The sequence below is a fragment of the Eubalaena glacialis genome, chromosome 13 (assembly GCF_028564815.1).
Source record: "Eubalaena glacialis isolate mEubGla1 chromosome 13, mEubGla1.1.hap2.+ XY, whole genome shotgun sequence".
Lineage (NCBI taxonomy): Eukaryota > Metazoa > Chordata > Mammalia > Artiodactyla > Balaenidae > Eubalaena > Eubalaena glacialis.
Window position 1 is genome coordinate 93,170,038 of NC_083728.1, and position 16,012 is coordinate 93,186,049.

The following is a 16,012-nucleotide window of genomic DNA, read 5'->3' on the forward strand; positions in this document are numbered from 1 at the left end:
CCCCGGCACTCACCAGCCAGCAGCAGGGAAGCTGGGGGGCGGGGGGGAGCGCCCAGCAGCCCCGGTGGTTGCGGTTTTACTTTTTATTTTTGAAAGCCCACAAGTGATGGGCAGTCTGGGAGGGCCAGAGTGGGGGATATGGAGCCCCTCGAGCCAGCCAGGACCCTCCCCAACCAGCCACTAGCCCAGCGTGCGGTTGAGGGGCGCTGATGCCACCAGAGCATGGGGCATGGCTGCCCCCAGTCGTGCCTGCAGAAGGGAGGTCACCTCTTCTGCTCCGTGACTCATCTTCGGGGGAGGGAGAGCCCCCCCTGCACACCCCTGATGGCGGCGGATGGAAGACATCAGGCTGCCCGGTTCCTGTATAGGCCTCCTGGACCTGCTTCCCCTTCTGAGGGGGGAGAACTTCCCTCCTCCCTCAGCTTCTTGTGTAAGAGGAAAGGGCCGAGGTGCTGCTAGTCTGTGCCCCTCTGCGACCCCTGCAGGCCCAGAGCACCGGGGACTCAGCGGCACTTACATTTATCCCTTTCTCAGGTGGAGGTCGAGGCTCCAGGAAGGGCGGGGCTTGCCCCCCAACCCTGGGCTCCTCTGCTCTGCTGTCCCCCTGCTCGGTGCCCCCAACCCACGCGGGGACAGTTTGGACCAGCTGTGACCTACCGATGGCCCCAACTCTGGTGCAGACTCCACCTGCCCCGGCCACACCTGTGCCCCGGGGTCCCGCCAGCTCTGTGCAGAGGCGATGCCAGCTGCTGGAGGAGGGGCGCTGGGGCCCGGGCTCCACGCTCTGCCAGGGCAGAGGCTCCTGTGACTCACGCTGGCAGGAAGGAGGCCCACGGCCTCTGCCCACAGGTGGCAGCAGTGCTGCTGTGACCCCCTCTCCCCTGCCGCGCCCCCACCCGGCCTGGCACACAGTGGGTGCTGAGGGGAGTCTGGGGGTGTCCCCCAGACAGGGGTCAGTGTGATGGTGAGGGGCCCTCTCTCCCTCCCACTGTCCCAGTCACTGCCACACCCCCAGGGCAGCTGCTCTGGAAACCGCGCTGCTGACTCAGGGCCATGCAAGGCCCAGCTGGGGTCAGGCCCTGGCCAGTTGCTCCCCAGGACAGGGCAGGCACCAGCACGGGCTGTGAGGAAGGGGCCCTCTCCGGCCTGTTGGGGGCGCTGAGTATGTGACTGGACCGGGAGGGGCTGGCATTCTGCCCCCAGCTCAGGGGTGGGAAGGGAGGCGCTCTTCAAACCAGCCTGCTTTCTGATGTGTTGACAGGGCTAAGCGTGGAGCAGTGGGGAGCGAGGAGGTCATAGGGAACAAGGAGCCCCAGGTCCTAGCAAGTACCCACGGGGAGTGGGGCTGGGGCAGCTGGAGGCCGGGAGGGGAGGGGGGGAGGCGAGGGGGAGGTGCGGGGTGGGGGAGGGAGGTGTGGGGGGAGGGGGTGTGTGTGTCCGGGCTCAGTTTGAGGAAGAGGAACTGAGGGCTGCCCCAGGCTGCCTGGGAGGGTGGGAGGAGGGGATTCCCCAGCTGAGGCCAGAGCAGCCCCTCCCCGCTCCCGCCATCACAAAGCCTTGATTTGAGGAAGGGCCAGAAGAGCTGCTTTCTGTAGAAAACAGGGCAGGGACCTGTCCAGGGTCAACAGGCTCCTGGGACCCGTCCAGGGTCAACAGCATGGGGGGGCGGTGAGGCCAGGATCCAAGGTCAGCCTGATCTCGGAGTTTGAGCTCTTCACCAGCCCAGCTGCCTGACCTTGGGCATCACATCACCTGCTCTGAGCCTCAGTTTCCCCATCTGCAAAATGGGGCAAGAATGTGGCCTCTGTGGGCTTGTGACAGAGATGAAGCTGGGTAAGGAGATCCCAGGTCAAGCCACAGCCGGCCCCTGTCCTCCTGAAGGGAGGGCTGGACTCCCTGGCAGCTGTCCAGGGACAGGCCAGCACAGACCAGGGCTACAGAGTCTTAGAGCTGCTTGTCAGAGTGAGACCTGTACATCCAGAGATCTCCCCCTATGTCCGAGGGTGCCCTGGGCTGGTCATGCCCCTCAGGTACCTGGAAGTTGCTATTTAGATCCCAAGTTCCCTTCGCACAATAGTTGGCTTGGGGGTCTCTACACACCTCCCCCACACGAGTGCAAACAAGCCCCCAGCCCCCCTGGTGCAGCTTCCATGAACCTGCAGCTCAGGCCCAACTTCCAGCCAAGACCAGGATGCCCAGGTTGCCCCAAAGAGCATCTTTATTCGCAGCAAAGGACGTCACCATAGCAACACACTTCAATTCCCTGAGAACTTTTCCCTTATCATTCACTTTCCTAGCTATGTCTTTGCAGAAGGAAAAACAGAAGACAAAACACACCTCACTGGTCAGGGGCGCCAAGCTGGGCTGGTAGGAGACAGGTTCTATGCAGGAGGTGGGCAGGGAGAAGCCAGATACCACGACATATAAATACATAGAGTGTTAGACATTTCCATCAGCTTTAACAACAAAGATTATCCCAAGTTTGGCTTCTGCTTTTTCTGATCCACAGAAAAGATAAAATAGCACCCTCCCCAACCCCCCGAAAACACAGACAAAAACACCCTACTTTGTACCCACCCCCTTTCGAAAAACAAGCACAGTAAAAAATACTGTCACAATATTTACAGACACACCCACTATGGGCGACTTTCTCTCTACTTTGGAGAGGAGATAAGATCCTCAGCTGACTCCCCGTCACAAAGGGAAGATGGCCAAGAGAGCGGGGAAGACCCCTGCCCGGGACGGCGCTGCACGTCACCCAGCGGCAAGGCTACGGGGGCTGCTGTTACTTGGAGCCACGGCACCCAGGTACCCAGGCCAGAGCTCAGTGGGAGGAGGGGACTCGGGCCACACCCCGCAAACCCAGCTTCCTCGCAGCACTGAGCATGGTGAGTTGTCCTGGGGGCTCTGAGGAGGAGCCAGGATCCCAGGGGGCAGGCGCCCGCAGCGCTGGGCCTGCGCTCAGCGGGAAGGGAAAGGCACCTGCACATCGCTGCAGAGCAGCCTCTGGCCCCCATGCTGCCCAAAGACCCCAGAATAATAATAAACCTGCCCTCAGAGTGACCTCTGACTTACAAATCCTTCTGGGGCGGAGCATGGAAAGACAGACAGGCCGTGCCGTGCCTGCTCCTCGGCAGAGCAGAGCTGCCCAGCAGTCTGCTACACGGATGGGCGCACAGTACGCGCACACGCACGGCCCTGGGGGAGCCTCGAATGCCAAGGCCAGGGCGGCACAACAGGGGTCCCCGGGCCCTTTGGATACCAGGGGCGCCCGGGGACAGGGTTTCAGCCGAAGCTGCTAGAAGATGGCAGTGTGGGGACACCAGGGTGTGTCCGGGTACAGGTGGCAGTGGATGGAGCGGAACCTGTGGGGACAGAGTGGGGGGCTGGTCCATGTGGGGTGCGGGTACTGAGCTCACAGCACCGGGGGCCCTCTTCCACCCAAGCAGGCTCCTGGGGGTGCTCTCTCATCATGCTGCTTAGCTGCAGCGGACCCCAAGGGACCCTAGGTGAGCCCCGCCCCCATCTGGGCCGCAGTTTCCTCACCTGGACGGGTCGGCCTCCACTGAGAAGGGCCCCTTAATGTGGACCGCATTCCGCTTGTTCTCAAACATGCCGTAGCTCAAGGTCACCTGCAGGGGGAGGGACAGAGTGACGCTGGGAGGGGTGCCAATGCCACCCCACCCTGCCCCTGCCCGAGGCTGGCACGTGTGTGGCTCCGCATGAGGGAACAGCCTTGCCTCCTGCCCACCCTTGGACCGAGAAGGAAGGCCCGTGAGCCACATCGCACCACACCCCACCGGCTCTGCACCCCCAGGAGTCAAGTCCAAGGGGGGCTTCAGCTGGGGCTGGTGGTGTTGCCAGCCGTGGCCAGAGAATATCTGCTGACACAGAGAAGACCCGAAAGGCACAGAGTTGGCATCCCACTGAAGACAGAGGCGGGAAGGATGGACAACAGGACTTAAGTGGGGGCCGCGCCGGTGGGGGGACGGGGGTGTCTGGGAGGCAACCAACAGCAGGGCCTTTCGTGACCTATTTAACAGAGCGACCCACCCCCCGCCCGGCCCTCCTCCCCCACCCCACTTCGTTCCTCCCTCCCACCTGCTCCTCTCCTCTGTCCCCATCCCTTCCCGGGCTGCTAGGCAGCGCACCTGCTCATGGAGCTCGGAGGTGGGGACCTGCTGCAGGTTCTCCAGGTGGGAGTGGAAGAGCCCGCTGCGGATGAGGGGCACGCCCAGCAGAGCCTCCACGATGTAGCCGATGGTGCAGTCGTCCGGCAGCCGGATCCGCTCGGCCGTGCTCATGAAGTGGCCTCCGCTGTGGGAGGGCCGGAGGGCCGGAGTGAGCCGGGGCGGGAGCTGGGCAGGACCCCACCAGGCAGAGCGTCACCCTGGCCAGGCCCAAGGAGGAGGTGCACGTGCCCGGCGGGGCAGGGCGCAGCCCAGCCCGTGCCCCTCACGGGCTCTCCCGCTGGCAGCTCCCCCCCTCCCTGAGCCCAGGACAGCCCCCTCCTCCGTACCAGCCAGATGATTCTCTGGGAGTTGGGGGTTACTGGACGCGGGAAGGGGTCCTGCCCAACCTGGGTGCTGACCACCCTGGTGGCTGGTGGGCAGTGGTGGGACGACTCACCCTGCCAGTACACGTGAGGTTGGGGACACTGGTGCTGGGAAGATGAGTCAAGCCAGGCCCCCAGTGGGGGGACCTTGGGATCTGGGGCAGCCTCGCCTGTGCCCCAAGGCACTCACTCACCTGGCCCAAGGGCTCATCTTCAGGGCCAGCCCTCGGCTGATGCAGAAGCCAGCCCCGCCGGTGGCAAACCAGAAGTGGACGGGACGCTGCGGGAGGGGGGCACATGGTGAGACTCCCAGACCCTCCCCCCCTAGGCTGCAGGGACACCTCCCGCCTCCTCCCCGCTCAGCGCAGGCCTGTGTGGGCGGAACACTCACCACCTTGCTCTCGCTGACCCTCTCTGTGGCCTGGATGGGCCTGTCCAGGCTGGGCTTGCCGAGGTAGATGTCCTGCGTGTGCGGGTAGCTGGCCAGCAGCCGCAGCAAGGCCCGCACGTTCACGTAGTTATCGTCATCCACATGGCAGAACCACCTGGGGCGAGGCAGGGCGTCAGGGGGGCCTGCGGGGGGCACTGCCAGGGCAGGAGCCCGAGGAGGGGGCGCTCCCGGGCCCCAGCCGAAGGCCAGCACTCACTTCCTCCCCGATTCGATGAAGCGGTCATACTCCACGGCCATCTTGCAGGACAGCGCCTGGCGGCTGTGGGCAGCCGAGCAGTTAGTATTGACCACGTTGCCTGCGGACAAGGGGAGGGGCTGTGAGTGGGTCCAAGGTGGTTCAGCGAGGGCGGCCTGGCCCGGGGTCACACAGCAGGCCCCGTGAGAGCAGAGCAAGAGAGGGTGGGTGGCAGTCTGTCTCGGGGCGCCCTGGGTTCAAGCCGTGCCTGCAGTGGCCTCCCCCTCAACCCCTCCCTCGAGCAGGACCCAGGCCCAGTGATCTCACCCCCCAGCCCAACCCCCTCCTGGGGGCCCCGCCCCACCCCGCCCCTGCCCATTCAGGCGGCTTTTTCCCACCACCAGCCACCTGTTGCCGCCACACCAGCTCAAAGGGCCCCGGGCGCTGAAAGGGCCTCATTTGCATGAGAATTGGGCGGGGGGGGGCGAGTGGTGGGGCGGAGCGTTGAGCAAACCCCTTGAGTAAACTGCCCTCCCAGGCCCATGGCCTCGGTGACCTCTCCAGAGGGGAGGGTTTCCTCTGGGCGGGAGCCCCCCTTGCCTCCCCACGTCCAGGGCTCACCCGTGCGCCTGGCCAGGGCTTCATCTTCCCCGTCTGTGAAAATGTACGTCTGCTGGGAGAAATACGGTCTTGAACAGGCAGCTCTGTGCCCCGGCCCCCGGCCACCGTGGGGTCCGGGGCTGGGCACCCTGCGGCTTCACAGGGATCCTTCAGTCACGTCCATGCCCCACCTTTGAGCCTCAATTTCCCCACATGCAGAGTGGAGCTCAAGTGCTTACCCTGAGTGGAAGTGGGCTGGGGGCCCAGGAAGACCCCACCCCACCCCCTACCTCGACAGCTGGGCCCAAGGTCAGCCGGCAGCTGCGCCGGCACGAGCCAGGTGCGGTGCCCCGCCCACCCGCCAGGTAACCGGCTCCCGGCCCGCCCTGCACACCTGGCGGGGCACACACCCTTACTGACACAGTGCCCAGCCTGTGGGAGGGGCGGAGGGTGGGGGGGGGGCAGGCGGAGGAGGTCGGCTTTGGGAAGCCAAGTCTCAATCAGTCGGGGACAAAGGCCTCTGCTGGGCGGCCGCCAAGCACAGGCGGACAAAGGGCCCGGAGGGAGGGTGAATCACCAGGCATTGTCCGCCAGCTTTGTCCTGGGCCGCGCTGTGAGGGGAACTCGGCCGCGTTAAGCGGGAGTGGCCGCACAGCCCATTACCATACAGCTGGCCTGGTTAACTGGGCCGGGCTGGGCACAAGGTCCGGCAGGCTGGGGTGTGGCCACAGCCCAGCAGTCCTCCGGGCTGGGCCCTCAACACCGGGGCCTCCCTCGCACCCCTGGCTGCGTGACCAGCCAGCGGAGCCGGTCACCTTCTCTGAGCCAAAGCAGCCTCCAGGGTTCTAAGGAGACAGGGTCCCCGGGGTTGCGGCGGGAAACCTCACGTGCCCCAGCGCAGGGATGAGTGCCCCCAGCGTCCGTGCAGCCTAGCAGCCCCGCCTGCTGCTCGCCTTGTGCAAGGCCACATCAGGGCTCCACCTGTGCCAGCACAGGGCCACCCCTGCCAGGATCGCTCCGCGGAAGAGCGGGGGGGGGGGCCAACGGGGAGGGGCCAGGAGCTGCCAGCGCCCGCCTGGGCCCGTCGGCACACGGGGAGGAATGTTCCTTTTCCTCTGCCCGGCCCGCCCAGCGCGTGCCGCCCAGCACACCCAGGCGTGGCTGAGTGCAAAGCCCAGGCCCGGTGGAGGGTGCGGGGAGCACAGGCAGCCGGAGACCCCCCACCTCCGTGCCCACCAGGCCTCGGTTTCCTTCTGTGTACAAACGGGTGCAAGGGAGGGGCCGGCGTGTGCAGGCCTGGCATACAGCACGAACCCAGCGACCTGGGGGACTCACCTGCGGTGCCCACCGTCAACTGGCAGCCCCAGCTCCTTGCCCAGCCTGAGCCCAGACCTGGGCACACTCTCAGTGAGGCCGCAAGCTGGCTGGGCCTAGAGAGAGCTAAGGGGGGTGGCAGGCTCCTTCTACACCCTCTCCACGCACACACCCCCTCTTTCCAGAGCAGACACCCCAGGGCGGCCCGCACGCACAGACTCGCATCCAGCCCCCCCCCCCCACTGCCCCGCCTGCTCCCCAGCATCTCAGCCCAGGAATGCCGTGGGAGGACGAGGCCGGCCCGTGCAGACGCGCCGTTGCCGCCACTGGATTAAAAGGAAAATGCTTTCTTAATGAGATCAAGGGAGGCCTGTTCTCCCGCGCGCTTGGTGGTGCCCTAAAAACCCAGCCCCAGGCTACGGAGATTAAAGTCACCTTTGTTCAGAGGGGAGTGCTTGGAGGCGTGGGGTGTGGGGTGTGCGGGTGCCGGGCCTCCGGTCTCCCCACATCAGAGCAATCAGGAGGGGAGGGGACGGGCTGCCCGGCCGCGGGCCTCACCCACTGCTCAGAGCCTCAGTTTCCGCCCTCTGTGCAATGGGCGGAACCAGAGCTCACGGGTGCCCAGAGCAGATTGCCCCGACGCCTTCTCTTCTTTCATCTCCCTAACGGCCCTGGGAGGAGGGCACCACTACGACCCGAGTGTACAAGTGGGGAAACTGAGGCCCAGAGAGGGGCAGCCCCCAGTCTGCAGTCACACCCCGGGGCAGAGGCGGTGCTGGTCCACCCCAGCCATGCCTTCCAGGGAACAAGACACCCCCCCACCCTGCCCAGACCCCTCCCCACTTCCCCGAAAACGACAGGGCTGGAGGAGGAAGAGCAGGGCAGCGAGGGCCGCAGGGCTGGCTGTGGGGGGGGGGGACACCCACAGGAAGCGGCATTGTTCCTGGAGCTGCGATTCAAAGAAACACAGGATGCCAAGCTCTCCCCCCAACAATTGTGGCTGCCGCGGTGGCAGCCGCTGCAGCCTGGCCCACTCCGGGAGGGATGGGGGAGGAAAGTGTGGGCCAAAGGCCCAGCCCCTCATCCTGGACTTCAAGGCCCGTCACAGTGTGGTCTCTATTGACCACCCCCACCCAAGTCACTCCAATTGCTGGAAGTTTCTTGCACACCCCTATGCTTGTGCTCAAGATGCCCAATTGCCCTTTCAGGGCATTTTCTTCTCTCAGTCTAGCTCAAATGGCACCTCCTCCAGGAAGTCCCTCCCTCCCCAACACGGGTCAGATGCCCACTTTCAGCTCACACAGCCTCTCTGGGTTTCCCCCGCTGCGGCCCTGACTTCCTTGAGTCTTCCCCCATCAGACTGGGTCTGAATCACCCCTCACAGGGCTGGGAAAGGAGGTCTCTCTGTTGAAACAGTTTCAAGGACCCCCTCCCCCACAGGACACCGTAAGAGGGGTTCCTGCTTGCTGTGACACATGAACCGATTGTTGGGGATAGATTCGGCCTCTCCTCGGTGGGGGCCCTGGGGTGAGAAGGAAACCCAAGTGGCCCCTCAACGGGGAGCAAAGGGTCCAGGGGAGGACCGCCTCCACCCCAACTCTGAGTACTCCCTGGGCTCATTCCCTACATCTCTAGGCTTTGCCAGTCCACTTTTACGACACCCTACTGGAAGGGCAATGCTTTCCCTGTTTCAGAGATGAGGAGACTGAGGGTCAGAGAGGCCCTTGGTCTTGCCCAAGGTCACCTAGCTTGGCTGGGACTGGTACCTGAGACCCCCCTGACCATATTCCCTCTGCTGGAGAAAGCCCCCAAAGTCCAAGACGAGGGGTGCTCAGAGCTGGTGGCAGCCCAGAGGGGGCTGAACACTGCCAAAGGTCACACAGTAGGGAGGCAGAGTCCTGGGGGATGGTGCCCGGCTCAGAGCTGGTGGCAGCCCAGAGGGGGCTGAACACTGCCAAAGGTCACACAGCAGGGAGGCAGAGTCCTGGGGGATGGTGCCCGGCTCAGGGGTGGTGCCCCACAAGGGTTGTCACTCAGGGATGTGGGGGACCCCACAGGCCCTCATCGCCAGGCAACCTGAGTGGCCAGCACGCCGGCGGCGGTTCCCATGGAGCACATAGCTGCACACAAGAGGCCGGACGCCTTTCTCCACTGGAGAAAGGGGCTTTGTTACCTTGCCCAAGCGGCCGGCGTGAGAGCCGCCGGGCGCTGGGAATCCTAACGGCCCAGCAGCCAAACAAAACCCGCAGCCCCCGCTGCCCCCTCCTGCCGGCCTGCTGAGCCCCTGGGAAAGGGACGCTGTGTTCCCAGGAGGCTGCCATGGGGTTCCCAGGAGGCTGCCATGGGGTTCCCAGGGCCCCCTCCCCATGCTTGGACCAGATAGGACCCTGCCCCCCCAGGTCCCATCAGGACCCCACCAGGGCCCTGCCCCAAAACAGGGCTCAGCCAGGCCAGAAGGCCCCCCCCCCAGACCTCGAGGGCTGAAACAGGGAGGAAGTGGTGTGGGCTCTTCTCTGAGCCCCCAGCCCGGTCAAGGATCCTTCACCCTCATCCCAGATACCCAGTTTGTCCCTTGAGTTTCCCAGCTCAGGGATATCCCCCCACCCCACACCTCCGCAGGGCTCACATTCTGCCCTCGTCCTGCCCCAACCCAGCCGTCCTGCTGCAGCCTGGAGGGAGATTTTCAAAGTGGGGTGTGTCTTTATTATGTGTGTGGAGGAAGTCGATGCTCAGCTAGGATGTACTGAGCACAAGGTGCCAGGGTCCAGAGACTTCTGCACTGTGGAGAGAGGACCGCCGCACAGACTCGGAAACCCCGTGCTCTCTTTCTTTTGAGATGTACTCCCCAGGGCCCACTAACGCCCACCCCCAACTTCAGAATATTTTCTACAGTGACTTGTCCCATTGCAAAGACTGGGATGGGGATGGGACTGGCCCTGTGCCCAGGGGTCCTAACCCCCACTCCACCTCTAAGGAAAGAGTCTTCTTCCCAGGGCAGGGTGTGAGCCCGGGGTGATGCCCCACGCAGAATCTGCCTTGGGGAGGTTTGGGGACAATAATGCCCAGTTAATGAGTTCCAGTGTTGGGGGGCAAGAAGCATCACAGGGCACCAACCCCAGGCACTGGTGGCTGGTGTAGGGTCAGTGCAGGCCACCCAGGGCCCTGGAAGTTGGCTGGGGATGGGTCCCCAGCACGCACTTCCACAACCGTATGGGGAGAGTGGCCCCACCAGGAAAACTGGGCTGGAAGGGGCTGGACTGGCGTCACTACCCCCTGATACTCCCAGTGGCTGTACAGAGATGCAGCCTGGCGCCCATCGGAGGCTGCCACCAGCTGGACAAGAGGGCACCTTCTCCCCTGCCCGCTTGCCCAGGCTGCGGGGGCTCACCATCTCCTTGTGGCGCGAGATCCACGTCTCCAGCAGCAAGTCGAGGCGCGCGCGGTGAAACTTTTTGGTGGTCTTGACCGCGATGAAGACGTCGTGCGGCGTGAGTGGCTCGGCCGGGGGCCGCGGATGGCCGTCTGCGGGGCGGGGGACGCTGCCGGGCGGTGGGCCCGCGTCTCTACGAGAGCGGGTCAGCAGGCTGAAGTACTCGGACAGACTGTGCACCTCGCGGACTAGCGCCCCGGGTGCCGCCGCCGCCTCCAGCCCAGGACCTGGGGCCGCCCCCGAGGGGCCCGCCAGGCTGCGCAGCGCGCGCCGACCACGCTCAGCGGGCACCGGGGGCGGCGGCGGGTCGGCGGTGAGCACCAGCAGGCAGGCGAGCAGCGCGCCCGCCAGCGCCAGCAGCAGGCGGCGGCCGCAGCGCTTGAGCATGGTGGGGTGGCGGCGGCGCGGTGCGCCCAGCCCCGCGCGCCCTGCCCGGTGCGCCCTGCCCCTCACTCCGGCGCCTAGGATCTCGGGTCCCGCGGCAGGTCCAGCAGTGCACCGCCCGCGCCCCGCGCTCTTAAACCGCCCAGCCTGGCTCCGCCCCCCCCGAGGGCGGGGCCCTCCGTGAGGCCCCGCCTTCAGCACGAGCTCACTGGCTCCCGGGCCCTGGGGCGGGGCCTCTCCAGGTTGCCCCAGATGCTCGGCAGAGACCACGTGGGGCCGCGGCGGGGGTCTGGGAACTGCCGAGCAGGCGTCGTGGGCTCCCGCCCCCGGTCCGCACGTGCACGCCCCGCCCCGCCCCGCCCGGATCGCCCCCGCGGGCAGCGGGGCGGTGTGGGGATGTGGGCTCGCCCCGCCCCGCCCCAGTGGCCCTGAGGGGGAAACCCAGGCTGGCCAGCGCCGGCTGGAGCTATACCCGGCGTCTGACATGCGGAGGGGCGCGCCCTTGGCGCTGTAACGGGGATTCTGGGACAGGGACTTCGGGCTCAATCGTCCCGCGGGGGACGTCCTTCCTTCCTCGCTCCACACTTCCCCTCCCGAGCCCGGCTTCCTGCCCTAGGGACGGCGCAGGCCTTGTAACAGGGCTGCTGCCTGGGTGGACCTGACCGCTCGGTCCAGAGAACCCTTTATTAATATCGAGGAGGTGCTTAGCCACCTGAGCCACAGGTAGGGAGGGACACGAGGTTCCAGCGAGAAAGCACCTTACGAAATTCCATCCCTAGCCCCCGAGCTAATTTCCTCGTCTCTGCCCAACGTCGGAGGGCAGAGGATTGGTTCCCCGAAATCCTCGGGCGCCCCGTGGCGCCCCGAGAAGAAACCGAGATCGCCCCTCCCCGCGCGGGATGAAAAGCCGCCTTCTGTCCCATTTGGTCCCTCTGCTCTCGGGCCAGATGTGGCCCAGCTGTGCCCCCGCCCCGCCTCCCCGGCACACGGCGGCTCCCACCCCCCGGCCCTTCCCACGGGCTGGGCCAGCCCACCGCACGAGCAGGGGCGGCAGGAATGTGCGCCGACAGCCTGGGTTGAGGGTTAGGGACCAGGGGCGAGGAAGTGGCCAAGGGCTCCCCGTGGCGAAATCAAAGTCTGAGTCGCCCGCCCGCAGCATCTTCCGGAAGCGCGGCTAGGGGCGGCTCTCCGCTTGGCTGCCTCCTTCCCCTCCCTCCTCAGTTCCTCCGAATCCCCTCCTAAGGAGGCCCTAGGCGACCACCGCGGCTACACTGGTCCCCCCTTAGCGCTCACTCTGCCCGCTGGCCCGTTTTCTTCATCGCGCTCACCTCTGCTCGATGGCACCCCTTCATGGTCCCTTTCCCTCCACCGGAATGTCAACTGCGGAGAACAGGGCCTGGAACGTAGTAGGTGCTCTATAAAGATTTATTGTGTAAATGTCTGGCCCGGGTTCCAGACTCTCGCCTGGCCCATTTGTTCTTAGGGCCCCGGGGCCCTACCCCTTGCCCCTCTGGGCTGGGGTGCGGTGGAGGATGGGAGTTCCCAGGCCTCTTCCTGTACCCACCCCCAAGGTAATTAGCAGGCACCACCTCAGGCAGGCAGATGGTGCTCGCTGTGCCCAAGTGACAAGACTCCCACGGAGTCACCTCCTGCCATAAACCCCTCCCCCATCAGCCAGAGCCCAGCCGTGGAGCCTCTAGCCAGCTGGAGAGGTGGGGGTGGGCAGGGGGGAAATGGACCCGATGGCGGGGTGGGCCACCCCCAAACAGTCAGCTGAGCCCCAGCACAGCTCCAGCCTCCTGTCTGAAGGGTCTCTGTGCCCCATTTCCCTCGCCCTACCACTGATGCTTATCTATCCCATTTCTGGGCTATTTTGAGAGGGAGCCTCCTTCACGGCCTTCCTCTCTCCCCTGGACCTCTTGAGCAGCCTCCACCCTGGTCTCCCTGCCCCCAGTCTACCTGCTCTATTGATTCTCTGCTCAGAAACCACACAGCTTAATCAGACCCCCACGCCCCTGACACACACACACACACACACACACACACACACACACACACACTCACAGGTCAAAATCTTTGATGGTTTCCCATGGCCCCTGAGTTCAAGTCCTAGCCTGGTGTCCACATACCTCCCAAATGGGTCCCAGCTCCATTTCTTGCTACCCCCTGAAATGCCTCCCCATTCTCTAACAGCCCCCAAACCGTCAAGCCCCCAAATCTTTGCATGAACTGTGCCCTGTACCTGGGATTCCGTTAGTGGCACCCATATTAAGTGGTACCCACTAGGTGCTAAGCATTCTGCAAGAGGTAGGAGGGACAGCAGCGTGAAGCCATGCCACCCCATACTCCCACCTGATGAGGTCCTGTGAGCCAACCCCTCCATGGCCCCGACCCAAGGGGCGGGACCCCCTGCTCCACACCCCAGAGCATCCCTGCTTTCTCCGACTCGTGCTCCCCGGTTCGTGCTACATAGTCCTGGCTGCTGTGCCTTTGACATACCAGACAGCAGACGTGATGTGCCCATTGTACAGAAAGCAAGTTGAGGCTCAAGAAGCAGTGCTGCATTGTACTCGGGGAGCAAGGAGGAGGAGCAACTGTAGAGAGGGGCAGTGGCCCAGCCTGGCAGGGGCACGGTGTAGAGGCCAGCAGGGGGTTTTCTGCACCTCTCTGCAGCCAGGCTTGGTGGGAGTGGGGGGACCTGGGTGTGAGTTCCTGTCTGGGAACAGCAGGACAAAGCTTTGCAGCATTCTTGTGGGGACCATGGGCTTTGGCAAGAGTGATTCAATTTCTTTGCTGTCAGGAGAATGGAATTTCGTGGTGACTCCTTGAGGTCTGAAAACTGTAGGGGGGTGGCGGCCTAGCCACCCCCGCCCCCTTCCCTAGGCTCAGCTCCAGCCTGAGGCACTCCCCTCCCCTGCCCTCACCCTAGACCCAAAGGCTCCCTCCAGGGACCCACTGGGCCAAACAGCTCTGAGGTGGGGGGCGGTGAGAGGAGGAGGTGCTGGGCCCAGGACAGGAAATGGGGACCCAGGGAAGGGATGGGGAGGGCTGACCAGGTTGCCAGGAAACCCCTTGGGGCCTTAGGGTCCTTGGGAAGGGGGATGGGGGAGAGGCTGTGCCAGGGTCCTCCCCAGGTATGGGACACAGCCCTGGGGCTTGGGCCTTCTGGAGCCAGACTACTTGCTTTCCAATCCCAGAGGGGCCACTTCTCAGCTTTATGACCTTGGACCTGGGACATTCCTCCTCTGAGCCTCAGTTTCGCCACCCATAACACAAGGATGCCATTGTTGTTCATCTTATAAGGTGCCAGCCGATGGGCAATAAGTCAGGCGGGTAGGCGGACTGGCCCTCTCGCCCAGGGACATGGGTGTGTGCGCCTCTTGGGTGGCTGACCTCCGCTCGGCGTGGCACGGCCCCTCCACCAGCCCCCGAGTGGGGCTCCTGGGCAGCCGGGTGGCAGAATGGCTTGAGACCTGCCGAACGAGGCTGGGTGGAGAGGTGGCCGAGGACAGGGGGCCCACATGACCAGCGAGGCCCCAGGGGACTCTCCTTGCCTCCCTGTCAGCTCAGAGGAGGTGCTGTGTGCCCGTCCGAGCTCAGGCCCCCTTTCCGGGCTGGGGCTCAGCCTGGGGCCTCCTGCAAATGGAATCAGTCCCAGCGGGTTCTAGAAGCCCCTTCCCCACCGGCTCCTGGAGCCTTGGGGCTGGCCTCCCCTGAGTGTCTCTTTCCCGGGAAGATCCAGGAGACATAATGGGTGACCCATTAACTCGAAGGGAGTCATCCAAGGCAGTCCTGGGAACAGCCTTTCCCAGCCCAGCAGCAGAGCCCAGAGAGGGAAGGAAGGCACGGTCCCCACCTCCACGAGGTGGTGGCCGGCAGGTGGAGCTGGGCAGGGGCCTCACGCTGCCCCATCTGACACAGATATGAGAGGCCTGTCCTCAAGGCTGCCGTCAGGGCGTCCGAGGAAAAGTGACAGCGTGGGAGCCCCAGATGCCAGGGTGCCCACGGGCTTCCTAAGGGGCAGTGAGTGGCATGCCCGCGGTGGCCCAGAAGCTTCTGGACGAAGAGTCAGTGCTGGCAGGAGGGGAGGTAATGGAGAGGGGTTGGCTTAGAAGCTCGGTGCAGGAGGGAGGGGGCACAGCAGGCGACGACAGCTGATCCGCATTACTGATGGTCTGGGTGGCAGTGCACCCGTGAGAACAGACAGCCTACAGCTGCAAATGAGCCCCCGGCCCAGTTCCGCCTGCCTGCCGCCTCGCTCTGCCTGGAGCCCCTCACCCCCGGCCCACGCTCTGTGTGGTCTTGGGCCAGTTCCCTTCTCTCTGTAGGTCTCAGGATTTTACTTGACTCTGTAATAGGGATATAGCTGGTACCTGCCCCGCCCTGCCAACCCTGGGCTGGCTAGGGGCTGGTACTCTGCAGATGTAAAGCACCAATGAACACTGGTGGCCTGGCCCTTTGGCCTGAACCTTGGGGCCTGGTGTGGTCAGAGCAGCCAGGCCGACTTGGCCTGGATGGCTGAACGAGGCTTCGGGGAGCGTGGTTGGATGGATGGATGGATGGATGGATGAGGACATACAGAGACTCAAGAGAGCATTCCTTCCCCCCCAGCCCCCTCCCGCTCAGGGGAACATGGGTCTCGGGGCAAAAGGAGGCCTGGCAGGGCTGCCCACTGAACTCTGAGCTGGCAGTGGGGATGGGGCCTCAGGGCAGAGCTGACCCCCATGAAAATGACCACATGCTATGTGCCTGCCCTGCACTGGGAAATGGGCATTTCCCACTGTGCCGCCTCAGGAAGGCCTCAAAAGGTCCCACTCAAACCATTGGTCTTACAGATGGGACACAGGGGTCCAGAGAGGGCAAAAAGGATGCCCTTGACCCCATGGGAAGGTCAGGGTGTCTCAGCCCTGGGACCAGGGTTTGCGCACACAGTGAGGGCGGCAGGCCTAGAGCTGGCAGCTGTGTTTCTTCCTGGTGGCTGTGCTGGGGCCATCTGGGCCGCGGGGCTGGATGGAGCTAATCTGATTTGCAGCCCCCGGTGGCAGAGCCCCACCGCCAGAACCCATTACTGACGTCCTGCAGGGGCCAGACTCCCACCAGGGA

General features: G+C 64.5%; 1 protein-coding gene across 2 annotated transcripts; it reads right to left on the minus strand.

Moving 5' to 3' along the window:
• Window positions 1–2,200: 2,200 nt before the first annotated feature.
• On the minus strand, window positions 2,201–11,003 carry LFNG (LFNG O-fucosylpeptide 3-beta-N-acetylglucosaminyltransferase). Of its 2 annotated transcripts, none has more exons than XM_061208952.1 (8): window positions 10,484–11,003; window positions 5,803–5,851; window positions 5,203–5,302; window positions 4,947–5,100; window positions 4,750–4,835; window positions 4,152–4,317; window positions 3,547–3,632; window positions 2,201–3,365 (listed from the first exon to the last, which is right to left on the minus strand). In XM_061208952.1, the coding sequence occupies exons 1-8, from the start codon at window positions 10,910–10,912 to the stop codon at window positions 3,299–3,301; spliced, it is 1,137 nt and encodes a 378-aa protein (XP_061064935.1). In that variant the 5' UTR covers window positions 10,913–11,003; the 3' UTR covers window positions 2,201–3,298. The 2 variants fall into 2 exon arrangements, with proteins under 2 accessions (XP_061064935.1, XP_061064934.1); XM_061208951.1 differs by having other exon boundaries at window positions 5,803–5,854.
• Window positions 11,004–16,012: the final 5,009 nt, after the last annotated feature.